Source organism: Serinus canaria, chromosome 2 (genome assembly GCF_022539315.1).
Source record: "Serinus canaria isolate serCan28SL12 chromosome 2, serCan2020, whole genome shotgun sequence".
In the NCBI taxonomy this organism is placed as follows: domain Eukaryota; kingdom Metazoa; phylum Chordata; class Aves; order Passeriformes; family Fringillidae; genus Serinus; species Serinus canaria.
The window spans coordinates 6871548-6891399 of record NC_066315.1 but is presented as its reverse complement, the minus strand read 5'-3'; the positions used below and the strand labels follow the sequence as shown (position 1 = coordinate 6891399).

Sequence of the window (19852 nt, the reverse complement as noted above, 5' to 3'; positions counted from 1 at the left end):
CCTTTCTCAGGCTGGAGTTGTTTTTAACTCCTTGCACCATAGCAATACTGGAGGGGTAGCAGGGTTATGTATGACCAGGGAAAATAGAATTTCCTTATCTACCACTAATGATCACTCCCTTATTCAGTGTTGTTATACACTAATGCTGTGAAATTAACTTTTCAAGAAATGCTGTCATAGGCACACTAAAATGTTATTAATTGCTGAATAATTAGGTGACTGACAATTCCAGGAAATATTGAAAGTTTTTCTCCTATGCTTAATATATTCGATCACCAGTTCATACAATCTGCATGGTTCATATAGTCTAGATAAATACAGAGGAACAAGATTTTACTACTTTTTTTGCTTGTAACTTGTACTTTTCATAACTTGTACTGAATTCTGCATTTTTTGTTCTGGTTTTTGTTTTTTCCCACCACTGGAAGGATGGGACTAGACTGTTCATGTGCTGAAGGATGGGACTAGTGCTGTTCATGCCATTCCTCTGTTAGTCAAAATAACTTTGGGCACTTGTTTCAAGAACTGTCCTGAGTAAGTTCTTCTAATAGTACTGGTGCTTTTGAAAGCAAGTAAGATAAAGCAGCAAAACCCTTAAAACCTACAATATTTATTACTTAAAGAAACATAGGCTGTGAGTATGTGGAGTGCATCAGGTGGTTATTATTTTCCCCAAACACCATAAATCCTAAGCTGGTTCTGGCAGCAAAAAGGAGCAGCAGCTCTGCCCTCTCTCTGCTACCAGCTGTTTGTTCTCTCCCCTGTGCTGACCCAGGCACTTGTGGTGAGCTGGGCTGGGAAACTGAGCTGGGCTAGGACTAACCTGGCAAAGAAACGTGTTTGTGATAGCAGGAGGGAGGAGGAGGAGGAGGCCAGAGCAAGGGCCAGGCTGCTGGAGGGAGGCAGAGCTGGAGCTCTTGGCAGCACTGCCAGCCTGCAGCTTTCTGTGAAGGGGCAGCCTTGGCTCTCTGAAATTTGGGGGATTCTGGTTTCCAGGCTGACTCCTTTGAGCTCTCCAATACAGGAGTAAATATTCAGGAGATGGAGGTTTTTACAGGCTGGTTCATTGGTTGGTCAAAAAGAACTGGTGATGTTGAGTGGGTTCTTCACAGCAAATCTCATCTTCCTTGCCTCGGACATTGACATTGATTAAATGAGGAATTTCAGTTCTCACTTTGATCCTGGGAATCATTCTTAAATTTAGTATTTAAAGCACCCTCAAATAACACTGTAAGTAAAATGTTTTATGTTAACAATAACTTCTGGTATCCTGCAAGCTCCTTCCTACAAGTATATCAATATATAAGCATTATAATGAAATCAAATGAGGTCTTGCTTGTTTCAGAATATTTTTGCCTTTCACATTTTTTTGGGGAAGTATTTTTACTAAATCACACGTGCACCCAATCCTATTGCCAGCCATTCCCATATAAATTTATAATTACTAATTTTCAGTGCTGTATTTATCAACATTCTAATTGCTTTCCTTGAAGAAACTGCTGGAAGCACTATCAAACTAGGATGATTCCACCCAGACTTTTGGCATTGGGTAGGGGGAGGGAAAAAGAGGACTTTTTCTCTTCTGCTGCGTTATTACTGAAAAGAAAGTCTTGCCAAAACTAGTTTTAATGAGGCTCTCAGGAAAAAAAAAAATCAGCTTTAGAAAAAATTACCAGTTTTTTACTTTGTCTATTATATATTTATATTCCTTGGAGCATGTGCAGTTGAGTCACTTGTATGGCACAGTAAGATTAAAAAAAGGGATTTTTGGTAGTGAAGATGTGGTCCAAATGTGCAGTCTCTGCCACTAAACATTTACTGACATCTGAGATGGCTCTTAGTGATGTGAGTCTGGAAGCTGTAGCTACTCCAGAATGACTTCTGGAACATCCCAGTGTTCATGGAACCTGGATGTTCCAATAATGGTGTCTTACCTTGCTGTCTGCCTGGCAGTGAAGACTTTCTGCAGTGTTCTTAGGGCTCAAGAGAACAGGACAGGATGGCTCCATATTGTTACTAATAAAGAGAGGAGTAATTCTGTCTTAATGTTTGGGAGATTTATTAGTAAGCCATTTCATAAACCCAGAATGTGAATTATTCAGGGTTCTTTTTCCTGAAGTGAGAAATTCAAAAGCACAATGAAATTATTTTAAATAAAATGAATATTTTAGTTTTCCTGTATCAGCAGAGATAAATGAAACTGTATGGCCAAAAAAGACTTGAGGGTGATCCTGCTTATCCTTCTGTGTGTTGTGTATCTGTTCCATTTCTGACAAATGGTTCTCTGACTTGTTTTTGAAGTATTTAGTGAATACAGTTCCCCTGTATCTCTAGGCAATTGGTTTCAGTAATTAATTTTGTGTAGTGTAAAATAAATATTCTTTACTGCTGATTAAGCCAGTTTTGTCTTCTATTACTCACAGCTAAGACTCCACAGCTGAAATGAAGAACAATTTTTATACAAAACTTTTTCAGGTGATTGTCTTTTTTGTTCTGCACTGAACCAGCTTAACCACTTTAGCAACATAATATTGATTTAACTGATTTATCCTTCAAAAGATGGCTAGTCTTTATTAAGTTTCCCTTGGTTGATATGAGCCAACTTCTCAATTTATCAGAATTATTTTTGTTACGATCTTATCATCAAAAATACTTGTAGCCCCTGCCTCTGCCATGTCTTGTATGTAACTCTCCTGTGTGTGTCAATGTCCTCATGCAGATCCTGGAGGAAGGGCTTCCTTACAATGTTCATCCACATGGATTGAAAAGAATTTGCAAATAAAAAACCCTCTGGGTGCCATAGCTCATGGTTGCCAGCCTCTCTTAGGGCATTTTTACCAGGACTGTATTAGGGAAGATGATTGCTCATAGCTTAGAGATCACTTCTGTTTCTTAAGCATTGTGTGAAATTCTTCCAGTCCTGCTGACTTGAATTTCTCTGATTATTTAGTCTAGCAACAAAATCAGTTTCTACTATTAGCTACAATAAATCTGTTTTATGAAGGCTAAAATACAGAAAATGGCATTTGAATCTGTTTTGTTATCCATTTGTTCTTTCTAAACACTGTTTGTACAGACTTTTGTGTTTTACTTCTTACTTCTAAAATATTTCTGAAACTTTGTTTGCCTTTTATACTGCACAGTGGTAATACTGCATGCTGTGCTTTTATCTCTTCTGATTTTTATCCCTGACAGTTTATGCTGTTCCTTTATATTCATTAAAATGCCCTTGTTTCCATTCCTAATATGATTCTTTCTAGTTTCAGACCCTTATTACTGGCTGCTTTTATGTAGCCTGTATTGTTCATATACATTTCCTATCTCTCCCCTGCTTTGGAAGGGGAGAGATTTGCTTTGCCATTGTGCACATTCCAGTACAATAACTGCCAGTCCTCCTTTAAATTGTAGTCTCAAGAGATTCTAGCAACAAGTTCAAAGAGTTTGTTGAAATTTGCTTTTCTTCTTTCAGTTAATTGAAGATAAAAACTTGCTCTCCCTCTCTGCTGCTCTCGCTTTCCCCCTTCCTTGGCACAGCCAGTGCTTCTCGTTACCACTTCCAGCCAAATCACTGTACACATTGAGATGTTTAAAATGGAGCCTGCCCTAATAGAGTGAAGTGTGAAGTAACTGCTCTTCTGGCACCCTCAACTTTGTGAAACAGTTGTCCTCAGCGTTTTCACAAACATGTTGGGCTGTTTGTTCTGATATTTTGGTTTTCTAATAGACGTATGGATGATGAAGGCCTTCTCTTACCCTCTGAGATACGTGCTCTGAAAACTTCTGCTAGCTGATTCCAAAGCCTCAGCAGCTTCCTCAGATTTTTCTCTCCCAGCCTTCCCAGCTCCTTTTTCCCTAGTTCCCATTCTCTGTTGCCTATGTGTTTGCTTCACCTCCAGCTTTTTTCCTTGTAACAAAAGAAAGTGACTATTTTTTTCTTACCGTGGCCCACAGAACTGGATGAGACTAGAACTTAGAAATGGGCCAGATGCTTTTCCTTGTGAAGAAAAGCTTGGAAAAGGGAATTTTTCAAAAAAAAGAACTGATCATTTCGGTTTCCTTAATTTTTCCCATTTCTATAAGGGGCTAATCTGTGGCTGTGCTAGTGTTCTGTATGGATGAGGGGCATGGCTGTAGCCAGCAATAGTGTTCTGGCACATGAAGCACTCAGCTTCTTCTCCATGGTTGTGGAAAACCCAGCAGGGAACATTGGGAGTTGCTGGACACTGTTGTCCCCAGTGTTGTCTCTGCTGTCACACGGTTCCAGTGGCTGCTCATCCAGTTCTGACCATTCTGCCAAACAGCTCTCAAGGCTGGCCCAAGGTTTCCTGTGGTCCCCACGCTGTTCCCAGCATAGTTTGTGTGGGGCTGCTTTGTGTGGGAGTTTGGGAATGAGATAGTGTTGATGGAAGCTGTCCTGTGCTTGTCAGCCTCAAGGCCACCACCACCAACGATGTTTTATGTACTGGTATAACCATAACTGGATTTGTTTTGTTGTTGGTGTTCTGTCAAGGAGGAATTCAATCAAACTGATAGAATTCTCATCAGTATCTCTCTCAGCCTCCTGGGCAAACAGTGTGCCACAGCTAATGTTCTCTAACCCATAGGGATGTGAGTTTAGGAGAACAGCTCACTGCAGAATTGCTCTAGAGGGAGCAGAGGAGATGGGATGTACAAGCCATGAGGCTCAGGGAAATGCTGGATTTCAGTGCTACTTCAGGCTTCTCACAAACAATGTTTCCTGGTTCATATTTTGAGTAATTAACCTTGCATCAGGCATCCTGGTAGAGATCTATACAAAGGAAAGTGCAAAACACATTGGGCAGGAGTTCCAATTTCTGCCTGTGTCTTCCAGAAACCCTTTAGGCAGGAACTGGGCCCAGAAATGGGAGGGTAACTCAAGAAATAAATTATCTGTAAGTAAAATGATTTAAAGAAATAATCTCTGAGCTCTTTCATGTAGCACTAAGGGCTGGCTCATGTCTGGCAATGCTGTTGTCTCTAATGGAATGGCAAAGTATTCTTTGTCTTGTGGTATGCTGTGAATGGCTTGGAAATACATTCATTTCAAATATACTAGTTGGTAAAGAATAAATATAAAAGCTTGGGAAACTCACATTTCATGTGCTCTTTATGTGGTCTTCTCAGACAAGGATACATTGGTAGAGCAGAACAGAGAAAGTACTGTTGGTTGTGAACCTGCTTTATGGACAAGCAGAAAATCTTGATCTCAAGGCTTGTTAACCAGATGCTGTCAGTGGTGGTTTTAAATTACTGATATTGTAAATAAATGTTTGCTTAAGAATATTTTCAGCTTTTTTTTTTTTTTTTTAATTCATGTGTCTCTTTTCATTTTACTTGCTTTGGACTGTCTTGATAGAAAAGAAATAACCAGTTTTTACATTGCTTACTTGGCCATATTATTTTAAAGGCTTTTTTAGACCAATGAGAGTTTCTTGTCTATGCTTAGTTAACATGCTCACACTTAGAAAAAGTGAAGTCATAATTGTCTTGGACATGTTTAAACTTGAGTTGAAGCTTAGGCTCTCAGCTGTTCCATATCTTCTCAGATGCAATGTGTTCCTCATGTGGCTAGAATTTGGAAAAGTATTGTGATAGGCATTTAGCTGGCTTTTATCTAAAGACTATGAATGTTGTTTGGTCCCCTGGTGTGTAGCCTGAACTGAACCTGGGGAATTTATATCTGCATGGATGTGACCACGTCATGTGGTGTGGGAGCATATTCCATAACAGCTATTAGTAATGGGCCTTGGGGACAGGGCAGGGGCTGAATTCTAGCTCCTGTAGTCATGCCACCTAGGTTTCTTTTTTATGAACATTGTGATGGTCTACTTTCTGTCTGAATTGTTTTCTTTCAGAACTTGAATAATTATATTTATTTTACTGTTCTAAAGGAGCTTACTAATGAAAGGAGGAAGTGTTTTTAAATTCTGCATTGGTCCTTATGCTTAGTCAGAAGAGTGAAGTAGTTATCTCTGAAACACAATTCAGATAGACTGGGGTCTGGGCAGGGGCAGTCTAATAGGAAATACTAAACAAAGGTGTTTAGGTGTGATTTAGGTTGTCTGAGTATCACCTTTATGCCCTGATCTCTGTTGTCTGTACTTGGCTTAAGTAATTTTCAGACAGGGTCCCCCCATTGGATTTCAGCACTGTGTGTAATTGCACAGCTATGTAAACAAGGAATTGAACTTCAAAATATTTTTAAACTGTTTTGGGAACTGACTCTGACCTGCTTTGTGGAGGAGCTTGGACTGGCTGACCTTTGAGGTCTTTTTCAACCTGAGTGACTGTGTGATCCTATTCCATAAGCATCCCTTCTGTGGTGATGTCCATTATTTCCATGGTACCCATTGCTTTTACACAGTGAATGATGTGTAATAACTTTTATTTCCTAGATGGTGTTTTCCTGTATTGTTTATGGAAAGAAAATAGTTTACTCAATCTCTTTGTTTCATTGTCTGTGTTTCTTATTTCCTTTGTCATTTGATACTTACTTTATCTATTAATCTGTGTGCTTCCACATATACTAAATAAATTATTACTTCCTTACACATTGGGATTGTTTTTTTCAGAAATGGTGTCACCTGGCATTCCAGATTTTCTTTTAAAAAAGTACTTTTAAAAGTTTATCTGCGAGAAAAGGGTAGGGCTGTTTTGATTATGTTAAAGCAAATATGTCAGAATTTATATTCTCATTGGATTTCCATCATGCACTGTTGAAAACAGTTTTGTCCTGCCTGTGCTAGCAGCTAACAATGCATGTCACTAGCAATGAGTCATTTTCTGATGGCCTGGGAGTGTTCAGGTATTTCTGTTTTCTGCCTCTTCTCATCTTGCATCTTCTTTTGAACTTGTGGTTTTTAATCCATATTGCTTTTTAGTCCTCCCTGTATTTATTTGCTCTTTTTTTTTTTTTTTTTTTTTTTTTTTTTTGGGGGGGGATAAAGAAAATTTTCATCAGGAACTCTAGTGACAGGACAAGGGGGAATGGCTTCAAACTGTCAGAGGGTAGGTTTAGATTAGATATTAGGAACAAATTCTTTGCTGTGAGGGTGGTGAGGCACTGGAACAGTTTGACCAGACAAGCTGTGGATGCCCCATCCCTGGAAGTGTTCCTGGTCTAGTGGAAAGTGTCCCTGCACATGGCAGGGGGAAATTGGAAATTATATTTGCCACACCTTGCCAGTCAAAACCATGAGAAAAGACAGAATGTGATGCTTTCTTTATAGAAAGCTATTTTAATTATCTAACTTACATTGCTGTTCAATTTCTGTTTCTAAAAGCAAGCTTGCTAGATGTGGCATCTTAGATGTAATGGCTTTAAATCGAATTTATCACAGAATGTTAATGTGGGTATGCAGTTAATACATGTGTTTCTTGGCTGTGTGACATGCTGCCAACCTGTCTTTGGGTCTAGATATCATCTGGTTCATGCTCACAAGAAGGGAGAGCAGGGGAAAGGAAATAGACTGTTTGGAACAGGTTTGGAACATTTTTTAATTTTATTTTTTACTTTTAGAAATGGAGTCTATCTCTAGAGAATGTTGTAGTACAAGTTAGAAACCAAGAACTTCCAAACCCCTTCAAATGCAGTAAAAAAAGGAGTCAGTCTTCTTCTGTTTAATCCTTTGGCATGGAAATTGGAATTTACAGAGAAATTATTCACAGAAGAGGGTGGTTTGAGTTGCTGTGTAGCATGGAAGCATAAAGGGATGCTAGAAGGTAAAATACCTTTACATTTCAGTAGAATTGCCAGGCTAAGGAGAAATATTTGCATTTCCTTTTCTGCTGTTGCCCTTTGGTAGCTCAGTACTTAGCACTTAATCTCAAGTTGTTACAACTGTAATATTTTTAGAAACCCATTGAATATTTTGGAAATAGCAGGTCAGCAGGAGTTGAGGGAAATGTTTAAGAAAGACAAACACATGTTTGAACTTTTTAATATATCTGTCTTTACATTTTAAAATCAATGAAGTACCAGATCAGATGTATGACCCAGTTAGAGTAACCAAGTAATAATTCTCTTGAGAAGTCCATGTCTTTTATTTGTATGTGTTCCATCTGAAATTTTGATAGGAGTATATTGGAATTGGTGACTTGTTTTATTTCTGAATTTCTCTTGGTTGCTGTGAAGAAACATTCTCTCAAAGTTAGGAATGTAAACAGGGCCTATCACAAACAGATAGGGCTGCTTTGCTCAATGTGTCTTGATTAACTCAAGAGTGGCATCCTTGAGTTAATCAATTTAAGCTTGGAAGAAAACAGTCCACCATATGTATAGACATAAGTTTTTATCTTAATCATTAAATCTATCACTTCTGTTGCTTCTTTAAAAAAAAAGAAGAAGTCTGAGGAGAGACGACTGGTCCCATTTTTCCCATGTACATTTTCTTGGCAGAAGCATTGGCATAAACACTCCCTGCCTTGCCATTATGGTGACACACGTTTGTGGAGATGTGTGAATCAGGGCAGGGAGCTGCTGCAGACACAATTGCTTTGCCTTTTCTCAGTGTCCAGCCCTGCTGCCTCTTGCTGGGTTGCCCTGTAGCAGGTTTGGTCCATGTGTCTGGTTCACAATCCAACATTCAGCTGAATCGGAACAGTTCCTAGGCTGGGAATAAGAGGTATGGGGTGGGATCAGCTTTCATTGGAACTGCTGCTGAATGTATAATCCTACTGAATGCAATTTATGGGTAGTTTGTGTGGAGAAGAAATAATCAGTCAACATGACTTGTGTGGGACCACATCTGACTGTGCTGTAGTAAAATTACACTTTTTCATTCATAAGATTTTTATGGCAATTAATGTGCTCTTAGAGCAAATGAACTAAATCTCACGCTTTGATGTGAGAGAAAATACATCCCTAAAGAAGGGAAAAAACAAGGCCAGATAATATGGCTTCATACCTGTTACCTTGGATTTGGGTCACATGTACAGCAGGGAAAATACTGAGAGTAATTTATTATTAGTATTTTAACCAGCTGTTACTAAATTACACCTTGTTTGTGCTAGCATACTTAAACTTGTCAGGTGACCCATTACCTTCTAGGTTAGAACCTAAAGTTTTAACAGTGTGACATGTGAAAATACCTGCAGGTTTAAGGTACAGCAGCACAGACAACCATGTGAATTGATGGAGGGTCACTCATGCTGCAGGGCTTTCACCTGGACTGGTGCCACACCAGGGTTGTAGTGGAAGCTCATGAAAAGAGGCAGTTTTAGATGACACATGGGAAACTTGGTACTCCAGCCTTGCTTAACCTACTGACCCTAAACACTCCTTTTATTTAATACAGTTTGGAGAACACACAGCTTCTGTCTGCTGTTTGAAATCTTTTTTGGTTGAAGAGGAGCTTACTTTAGTTGATCTGAGAATTATTGGTTAGAAAAGTGTTTAAACTCAGCAGAGATATATGCCCAACAGGGGCTTGTCCTGGCTGAGCCTGAAGGGACTGTGAGTGTGAAAGGGAATAGGCAAAGTGATTAATGGCTCAGTAGGGGCTTTGCAATTCCCCACTTGTTGGTTGGACCAAGACAATCAACTCTTACTACAAAATAAACCCCTGACATCCCCCATCTCAGCTAAGGCTTAGAATAACATCTTTAACCTTCTCATTGCAGCAGACTGAGTGTGCTAATACGTGTGGTTACAGAGATGTGCTGATAAGCCAGAGCTTGATAGCACCTTGTAGCCAAATATATTTATGTGTCCGTACCTGTACTAACATGGCACAATGGCTCTTATACAATAGTTACTTGTTTCAGAGTAAACACCTGGAGATTTTTTTCATGTGAGCGCTTTCATTTTAAAATTTTATCTTCATCTTTGTAGAATGGGTTTGATAAAAACTTTCCTGTAGGCTGGGCACCTAGAACATGTTCCAGTTGAAAATGAAAGGAGAGGCAGCATTGGTCCACTCCCTGTACCTGGGTAGATCCCATTATGTGAATCAGTGTGGGATTTTGGGTTTGTTTTGTTCAGTCTTAGAGGAGAAATGATATCTTTGAGTTCCTAGGTGCAGTTATTGAGAATTTCTCTAATCAGTACTCATAAGGCAATGCTGAACTTTCTTGCTTGTCCACCACAGATGGACAAGCAAGAAAGTTAACTATAACTAGCCCAAGATTAACTATGTCCAGCTGCAGCTCGGTGTGACAGAAGAGAATTTGATAAGAAAAAAAGAATTAAGATGTTTGCGAAAATAGAGGTGATGCATGGTCTTACAAGTCAGATTATTGTTGTCAGCATGTCAACCTGTGTCTTGCAGATATCTGATGCTTAAACAAATTTTAAGAAAACTTGAGATTGACAGAAGCAAAGCATTACACAACAGCTGCTTCGGGGTTTTTGCATGAAGGAAACTACAAAGGTAGTTGGATTACTGCTCAAATTGGCAGGACCCATTGGTTTGCAAGTATCTATCAATGCAAGTGAAGTGACACTTGCGTAATGTTTTCTTGATTTGTTTTTCTCTCTGTAGGAAAATAAAATTGGCAGGGAGCATTTGGAGGATTAGGAAAGAGCCATTTGTAGATGGACATTTATCAAGCTTTGCTTTCTTAGTTTGTCCATTCCAGATTGTTTTGGAGAAGTGTAGAGCAGCCTGGAAAACGGTTGGGGGGGGTGTGTGAGAGGGGGAGAGAAAAAAAAAGAAAACTAAAACATAAAACACTAACTAAAACCACAAAACTAAACACCAAGAAGTTTCACCTCAACATGAGGAAGAACTTCTTTAGGTTGAGAGTGGCAAAGGACTGGAAGAGGCTGCCCGGGGGAGTCATGGAGTCATTCCAGACCCACCTGGGCGCCTTCCTGTGTCGCCTGCTCCAGGTGACCCTGCCTTGGCCGGGGCTTGAAGTAGTTGATCACCGACCAAAAGGGTCCTGTGATTCAGTGGAAAAAGGAGAAAAACGACAACAAAAAAAGGCGATCCCGGAGTCCCACGCTAATCTTTCACGCGTGAAACCCTGGTTTTCCCAGAGCAGCCCCAGCAGCCGAGGAGGGGCCGCCAGGAAAGCGGTTGGCGTCTATGGAAACGTAACTTTTGGTTGCGCTGCTTTGTTAAATGGAAAAGTGCGGGCGTGGGGGGAAGGGAGCGGGAGCGCTGCCGCCCGCCGCGCTCGGAGGGTGCTCCCGGGCAGGGCCGGCGGGGAGCGGCAGGGCGCTCCCGCGCTCGGTTCCCGGTTCGCCCCCGGGCTCGCCCGCCGGGACGTGCAGGTCCCCGCGGGGGTGCGGGGCGGGGGCCGGCCTGGGGGAGCCTCCGGCGGGGGCGCTGCGCCTCCGGCCGCCGCCGCTCCGCCTCCCGAGCGCGGGCGGCCCCGCTCCTGCCGCAGCGCTCCGGTCCGCACATTGGCGGCGCCCGGCTGCGTCGGATCTACTTTCTCTCCCTCGGCTCCTTTTTTTTTTTTTTTTTTTTTTTTCCTCCCTTCTCTTTTTTTTTTTTTTTTTTTTTTTTCTTTTTTTTTTTTTTCCCTTTCCCCTCCCCTTCCCCCCGCTCCCCTCCCCCTCCGCCCTCCTCCGCCGGCGGCCCCAGCCTGGTTCGGGGAGGATCCCGGAGCCGAAGTTCCGCGGCGATCGGGGCTGTGGCGCATCGCTCCCCGGCGGCGCCGCCATGGGGGGGGCCCTGTAGAGCCGCCCGAGGCCCCGGGGCAGCGGCCGGGGGAGCGCCGAGCGAGCGGCACGAACATGGCAGACCGCGGGCAGTGCTGAGCATCGCCGTCTCCGCTCCGCGCTGGGCTCGGGCCCTGGCATGTAAATAACTTCTCTTCCCTCCGGATCGCGCCGGTGCCAGCCCCTCCATTTTCCAGAGGGGATTTGCGAGCGGTTCCGCGGCGCTGGGCGATGTCGCGCAGAGCCAGTTCGCCGGGGGTGAGTACGGCTGGCGCTGAACTTCTTTGTATCGAGGGCAGGCGGTGACAGCGGGAAGGGGCTCCCCGGGGAGCGGGGACCCGCCGGGACCGGGCGGCAAACTTGGCGTGGGGACTGGGCGCCGCTGACACTCGGCACGGCGAATTCGACGCCGTTCGGTCAAAAAAAAACCCGGACCCGCGTCCAGACGTGGGTGTAGAGGTTCAAGTTACACGCTCGCTGGATAATCCGCGGCCGTTTACAAAATAAAAATAAGGAAAAGGACGGCGGTGGGTGGGAGAAAGAACCACAAAAGCCCCGCTCGCTCTGACCCGGGCTCAGCCGGGCATCCGGTCAGCGCTGCCCTGGGTACACCTACACACGTGTGCCCGCAGATATTCTTTAAAAAATACGACTTTATATGGATACCTATAGCACAACTATTTATTTTTCCTTTTATTTTTTTTTTTTTGTCACTTCCTGATGTAAATACTGGAGAGATGAAAAATGGAGATAGGGTTAATTTTTCTTTAATATTTTGAAGTATTCTGTGCACGCTATTTCTGAAGAATGTGCCATTTTAATTTTGCATGCTTTCAAAGCATACCTTTATAGTGTTAATTTTAGGTGATCCTCCCACCCTTTTAAACTGCAGCTCTAAACTAAGAGAAAAAAATAAAAGCACTTTAAAAAATAAACTGTGTTTCTAGCTTGTAATGGATGGTCAGACCATCATATATGATAATTTTTGTGTGAGCAAATAGGTCATAAGTCAAACTAAGTGTTATGTAACATGTAACTGGCTGGCTTTAACAAACTTGGTACAACTGTAAAGAAAAAAGTCTTTTTTTTTTTTTATTTGGGCACTATGAGAGCCTGGCTACCCATTTTTCCAGTGGCTTTACTTTGTAGCAGGCTGATTAAAAAAACCCACTCAACATAACAATCTGTGCTTTCAAAATATGAACCATTTAATTTGTGTAGTGTTTTGTATTTTCCTGCAAAACTCCTTCGGTCTTGTGCCTCATTCTGGCTACTAAACACTACACACTCACCAGTAAATTATTAGTTAAAACCCTAACTGGCTTATTACATAATTGAAAAACGTTCCTGAGTTAGTTTAGATTTTTGTTTAACTTAATTTTTTTTTTTCTTAGAATAGCGTTATTTGGCATAGAGCTGTTGAAAGATCTGAAGATCAGTATGAAAATGGTTCGGGGCTTTTTCATGTGAAGAAATAAAGCAGTAGTGGGTTTGTACTCCTGTAGCAAAACTGAACCAACTGGGCAGACATTTAAAGGTTCTCAGTGACTCTGTACAATGCTGGGCATTGAAGTACACACAGCTCCTAAGCTGGAGGTTACGTGCAGGGGTCTTTGTGCTGTGTGTACATCATGGTGATGGTCATGTGTGGTGTTTGATGCTCGTGCACAATAAAATCCCCTTGCTACAGAAAATAACTGCAGCTTCTAAACTGCTGAGTGGAAATATTTTAACCATCTACTTATAAGATAGAAGCAAGAGACAAGATAGACTTTTTTCTCAATGCTGTGTGATCAGCTGCCATTCAGTAACTTCACTGATGACTACTGTACATTTGTGTTTAAAAGGTTTGGTTATGCATCTTTTACTACTTTGTTGTAAATGGCCTTTCTTTTGAGAATATATTTGGAGTTCAAGTATCTGTAGTTTTTAGTTCCTTGCCTCACTTACAGGTCATCTTTATAAACTGTTTTATGACTCTCGTTTTGCCTGTTCTGTGCAGAGTAATACCTAATATTCTGCCAGCATTAAATATAGATGCTTTTAGGTCAAAATATTTTTGTTTTGGTAGGAAAAGTATTTAATTTTATGTAGTTATTTTGTCAGACTCTGTTGACTTTTTTTTTTATCTTTGCCTTTTTTTTCCTTTTTTTCCCCCCCTGTGTTATTCTCTCCTAAGCAGAAACTCTTGCAGAATTTTAGCAAAATGTTCTTTGAAAGCTTTTTTTTTTTTGGAGGGGAGGACACGGGGTGATATTATTGTCATTTACATAATATACCAGTAGAAAGTAGTTGCATCATGTACAGTTTCTTAATGTGACCGTTCATTGGACTTGCCTGAAAATTATCTCTCAAGGGTAAATGGCTGAGCAGAAATTAAAAGCAGCCATGTATTTGTTTCTCCTTTTGTTTCAGGCTAAAAGGACCATTCATTATGTGCTTTATGTGTATTTCCAGACTTACTGTATATAATTTATTCAGCTATTTAAAAATAATGGTTGAAGTATTCTTTTCTCATCACTGCTGTCATATCTCACGGCTTTGCAATTCTGGTTTCCTGTTCTGAAAGTGTGGATAGAAAACTCTTAGTATGGAGGAGTATGTAATTGGTGTGTACCATTTAGTGTAAAACTCACAGCCCAAGAGGATGGGGGATTGGCTCTGGAGTGTTGTCAAAAGCATCCTCTAAACAAGTTGAAAGACACTCTCTTGTTTGATTTGGGCAGTTCCAATTTCAGTAATTACTAAAGCTCCTGGAAACTCTGGCTGTTTGAAGTAGTACTAAAATCCAGCTTGACAGTGGGCCTTCAGCTAGTCTTTTATAATTCTGTCTTTCCTCTGCGAAATCCTTTTGGCATGTTGTGGTTCTCTGGCAGGATCCCAGCGTGTGATATCACAGATATCAGATGTCTCCTTGCGATCCATGGCATTTGCTGTGCCGCAGTGGCGCTCCCTGGGATGGCAGAGGTGAACCAGGAAATGTCATGGAAATTCGGTGGGGAGAGCGTGGCAGAGGAGCTGTCACGTGGCTCTGGGAATAGGTGAGCGCCTTCTGTTTGACAGCATTCACATCTTTGTGTTTGGTAATCTGATGTGGAATGTATTCAGCAAACAGATGTGGCTTTTCGTGGTCTTGACAGGGTTTTTTTTTTTCGCCCTGACATCTCAGATGGAGTTGAGTGGAGAAACATCACAGTTAGGCTTTGTCCTATGGAAATATCTTTGATTAAAAAAAAAAAATGGAACATAATTATATGTGGCCTTCCTCGTCAGAATTTTTTTTTTTCATCTCAGTGTTGAGGTCCAAAGCCAGGCACAAGCATGGATGATATCATGCATTTGGAGGATATTTGGCTCCTCCATAAGGTCTGTTGGAAGTTAGTCATAGCACTCTATTTCTCTCTGTCAGGGAAGTCTCCCTCTTGTTTGTACTCACTGGAGAAATGTTACACAGTAAGTGTGGCTTGTGCTGATGGTGCTTTTCAGCACAATACAGCTAGAAAATAAAAGATTTCACGCTGGCCTCTTTGTCCCATGTTTACATCCTAATTTCTAAGCATTAAAAGGTGAGTATATGTGTAATATTACTTAATTAGAAAAGATAAAGGCATGGAAGAAGAGTCTGGTTGTGTATTTGTTTAGCCAGGACTTGCAGTTATTGGGTATAATTCAGTTTCAGGAATGAATTCTTTGTTTTAGATGGAGCTCAGTGTGTTCCTTCCAACCACACGCACTTCCATGTTTTTTTTTCCTCTGGATCTTCCTTTTTCTCTCTCTTTTTAATTTAATTTTATTTTTTTTCTTATTTTTAATTTCTGGGCCCCAAATGCCCCCATGCTATAAAAAGAGAAGGTGGGTTGCTTTTGGAAGACTCCAATCAGGAAGAAGTGCATGTGAGAGCAGGTTATTACTGCCTGGTTTATATAGTTTATATATAGTTAACCAGTTTGCAGTCCCTGTTAGCATGTAACATCAGGTGCCGTAGAGAAAAATGGGACAAACTCTGAAAAGGGCAGTTCTGGGAATAATCATTCCATGGGGGATCTGTTTGAGGTGGAGTTAGACCATGAGGAAGGGGAGCTGTATTTTTTCCAGAATTCAGAAAACCTCAAACAGAATTCTTATTTAGGCTTACAGTTCTGCAGAAATCTGCTGCCTTTGAATCAAGTGACTTGTGAGGGTACTGAGTTTAATACAATTTGAAGGCTTTTTTGAAGCAGGAGGAACAGGGTGCAGGGATGTGATGTATTTGGTGGAACAAAGAGGATGGGGCAGGGGGAAGGGATGGGTTGGATGGGACTAGACAAGGATGGTGTATCTGGAGCAATGAGATGAAATAAGAATAAGGTTGGAGCTTTATTTTACTCACCTTGCCCTTAGGCTTGAGTGGGGCAATTTTGTCAGCGTGGTTTTGTGGCACTGTTGAGAATGTATTTAGCTTGCAAGAAGACACCAGCAGTGGTCAAGGAGAGTGATGAGGGAATGAATGAACCTAGAATATTTTCTAACCTTTTCAAAGGTCCTTGATCTGGGTCAAATGCTAGGTGTGCTAGGTGTTGTCTCTGCCATGTCAGCCTTGCCTTGTGTACAGAAGGTTTAGTCACAGTTGTGGCAGAAGTCATTCAGTGTATGTTCAGGGCTGCCATAAAATGGAGGTCAGCATTGAGCAGTAAGTACTACTATTAACCTTTGAGAGACTGTTCTCCTTGGAAACATTTCACTTTGGCTTTGCAGTATTTTAGTAGAAGGCTGATTGCACATAGGAAGGGGTACAGAAACAAGGCAGAGGGCTTTTGGGCTTGCAGTGCTCAGGAAAGAGGAACCCAGAGTTACAGGAGTATAATCTGTAAAACAGAGGGGAGATGGAGGTTGAGGATCATGGACTTCAGTCTTTCTCTTTCACCTCATTCCACCTTGGTGAGGTTGCTTGCCTGTAAGCAGTGCTTAGTGTTATGTGTATATAGTTGTTTTTTCATTTCTGCTTTCTTGTCATCTTTGTTTTCACCTTGTTAAAGGAAGCTAAGATTCTTAAATTAAGAAAAATAAACAGTCTAGGGAACCATGTGAAGACATTTTTATGCAGCTCCAGAAATAACAATTATTACTACTTGAAGTCTAGTTCTTGGAAGAAGAGAGTGATGGTGAGGAAGTCTGGAAGATTCCTGAGGTGGTTTGTTTGGATCAGGGTACAATCCTGCATTAACAAATTCTTGAAACTGGGCTGGGGAGAACAGGTCTGCCTTGTAGATTTTGTTCAGGTATTTATTAGTCAACAAGATGTAAGAATCTCTTTTTTTCCTCTGGTATATTTGTCCTCAGATAGTAAAATCTACCTAGAATGATGACGAATGTTTAGCTCTGAAGAGTTAGTAAGTTCATTTCTTCCATTTTTCAGAAATGCATGTAGATATGAACCTGTATTGATGCCTGTGGTTCAGTAACTGAGATGGTTGTATCAGTTTTCCATAGAAAGTTTTAGAATCCTGGAGCTGAACTGGTGAACAGCTTCTATTTCAGGCTGTTCTATTGCTTCCCTTGGGTGTGTTGTGAAATCATTTGACTCCAGTTGAGTTTGTTACCAGAAAGTCAGAGTTCCTGGGCTGTGCTGTGCAGCCAGGGATTGCTCTGGCCAGTTCTGATATCTGCATTCACCCATGTTGATGAAGGTAGTTAGCTGCTGTTTTCTCTGGTGAAAGCTGAGAGATGTAAAGGTTAGGGAGAGGTAGTGCTCTTGATCATTGATAGACCTACATACAGTTGATATCTAAACCATCCTATATTATATTTATTTCTTTCCTCATGGCTGCCTTATCTTCAACATCTGCTGCTGACAGCTTTGCCCATACTACAGAGGAGTTTTCATTATTGATGCCTCTGGACCTCCAAATAAAGAACTGTCAGTGAATAAGTACTGTATGGATTCATTTAATTATTAATCAGCACGATGGGGTATTCTCTAAGGTACACAATTCTGTTTCAAAGACAAGTCAATTCAATAGAAAGTTTTCCATTGAAATAAAATAGTCATGAGAGTAAACATTCATCAGTACAAGTAAGAATTCGATAGCCTAGACTGTTCTGCACCTACTGTTTTGAATACTGCTAACCAATTGCTGCTCTGCATGATCAGAAACTGTGGGGAAGAGGATGCTTCAGAGAAAAATAAACTAGGCATTGTGGAATAGTTTTTCATTCTTCAGATATCAAGAAAATGTGAGAACAGTTTTCTGTCAACTTAGATTCTGTGGAACAGTGCGAAGCTGACATCACAACAATTATAAATTGCATAAACTTGTTCTTGATTTCTCTATTATTCTTTTACTGGCCAATTAGTCATGCTTTACTCCCACTGCTTGGCAGAGGCTGGCAAGAATCACAGTCCTGTTGTGTGCAAAGGAAAAAGAGGGGCACTTTGGGGTCATTCAGAGAGAACTAGGCTTATTTCATCCCTCTGAGACCCATGCTACTGTCAGGTACTTGATTTCATCAAACACAGTCAGCATCTGAAAAACTGATATTATGTGTTCAGTTTTATGAGAACGATGTAAGCTGAATAATTTTGCATGTAGTACTCCATATCTTGTCCTTGCACGTCTCACCATCCCCTGTGCCAGAAGTTTCAGGCCAGGAGGCAGGTGAAGGAGAGCTACTTGGCTTTCTTGGTAGGTAAGACACACATTTGTAGGTGAAGAGCAGTAGGCTTTTTCTAGGGAAGGCTGTCTTGCCAGGGCTTCTTTGTAATGGAAAAGCCAGTGATGGTCAAGGTCTGTTCAGCAGTTTATAATGGCAGTTTTTTCTGTTCTGTAGCATTTTCTGAGCATTGAATTACTTCTGAGAAATTTGGAAGATGTGCTGTAGTGGTATAGTTAGGGACAGAAAAGCAGTGGTGGTGGGGTCATGTCTCTTAAGGCTCTAAGAGAAGCAAGGATGGGAGTGGGGGAGGTGGTTGCATTTTAGGGAGTTCAGTTTGCAATCCTTTCAGTGGTTGCAGCTTGTACTGAAAGAAGACGTATCTTGAAATAATCTCTCCTGTAATCTCCTCTCCAGTCTTTCCAACAGCCTCCTAAGCCTGCTAAACTCATCAGAACTAAACTTTCTGCAGATCATCCTTTACCCTGATTCTACCTGAGCAGCAAAAGTGAAATTTACTGACAGAGCTCCGTGCCATCCCAGTACACACCCACCAAGTCAGAACCATCCAGGTCATGGCATTCTGCATAATACGCTTTGTCTTTTACTAGGTTTCCTCATGAACATTGACCACATCCTTATGGAAAGTAGATGGGTGAAATTAAGCAACTTTAGGAATGAGGAAAAACTTGCCAACAGTCAATGAACAGCAAATGTTTTTCATACAACTCCTTCCTTGGCTCTTTGGTCCTGGTATTCAAAGATGCTTGTCAAATTCCATCAAAAAGATGAGCCTGAGTGCTCAAAGAAGGACTTTATGTAGGGTGGGGGCCAGAATAACCTTGCATGAATCTCTCTTGGTAGGATTGAAGTGACAAGAAGAAGCAAAAAATTATAAATTCCCTATAGAAAGGTAGGTTTAGAATGCTCATGGATTGGGTATTATTTCAGATTAGAAGATAGCAGCAAAATGTCAGGTGATTGTATTTACAGGACAGAGGGGCTTTAACTTGTTTCTGGTGCTGTGGGAGAAATTCGGTGACTTAGGAGGATCCATTGAGCTGCCAGAGGAGCTTCAGGTTGCTTAAATACAAGACAAATAGGTGTTCTTTGACAGTGAAAGCATCTTGTTAAAAAGCATGATTGTATGACCTGAAGCTTGCCTCAGGGTTATTGTATGGTGTGGTAGATCCCTGAGTAAGGGATAAGGTATATGACCTTTTCAGTGCAGTTTGGACAGAGATCCTGGATGGGAAGGTCTGTAGGATGCTTGAGCATTTTCTTTGCTTCCCCCCATGCAGAACTGAATCTCTGGAAGCTCACATGGGAGTCTCTTGACATCAGAAATCAGGAGCCAGTCTTTTGGAGGAATGAAACTTTTATAAACCACTAAAAGCTGCATAGTCACAGGTTCAGTTTTCAGAGTGCAGGATACTGAGTACAAGGCTGGAAATAAAGTTCAGTGTTGCTAAAGATTAATCTTTAGATGTGACAGTAATCTGGGCAGTATGATGAACTTTCCTGGTTCAGAGTCTATTTGTAAAATAATTTGGAGGAATTACTTATTTCACAACAGTACCTGTGCTGGGT

General features: G+C 41.2%; 1 protein-coding gene across 12 annotated transcripts in view; it reads left to right on the top strand.

Annotated features, from left to right (window-relative positions):
* KMT2C (lysine methyltransferase 2C) overlaps positions 1-19852 on the top strand; it is a 187711-nt gene that overhangs the window by 5853 nt on the left and 162006 nt on the right. The window contains exons 1-2 of one of the 12 annotated variants that reach the window (XM_050971689.1): positions 11550-11890; positions 14509-14673. The exons of 10 other annotated variants lie outside the window; for them this stretch is intronic. In XM_050971689.1, coding sequence (XP_050827646.1) covers positions 14591-14673 — 83 coding nt within the window. In that variant the 5' untranslated portion in view covers positions 11550-11890; positions 14509-14590. Of the gene's footprint in view, positions 1-11549; positions 11891-14508; positions 14674-19852 lie in introns of those variants that run through there. One more of the 12 variants, XM_050971693.1, reaches the window with a different exon arrangement.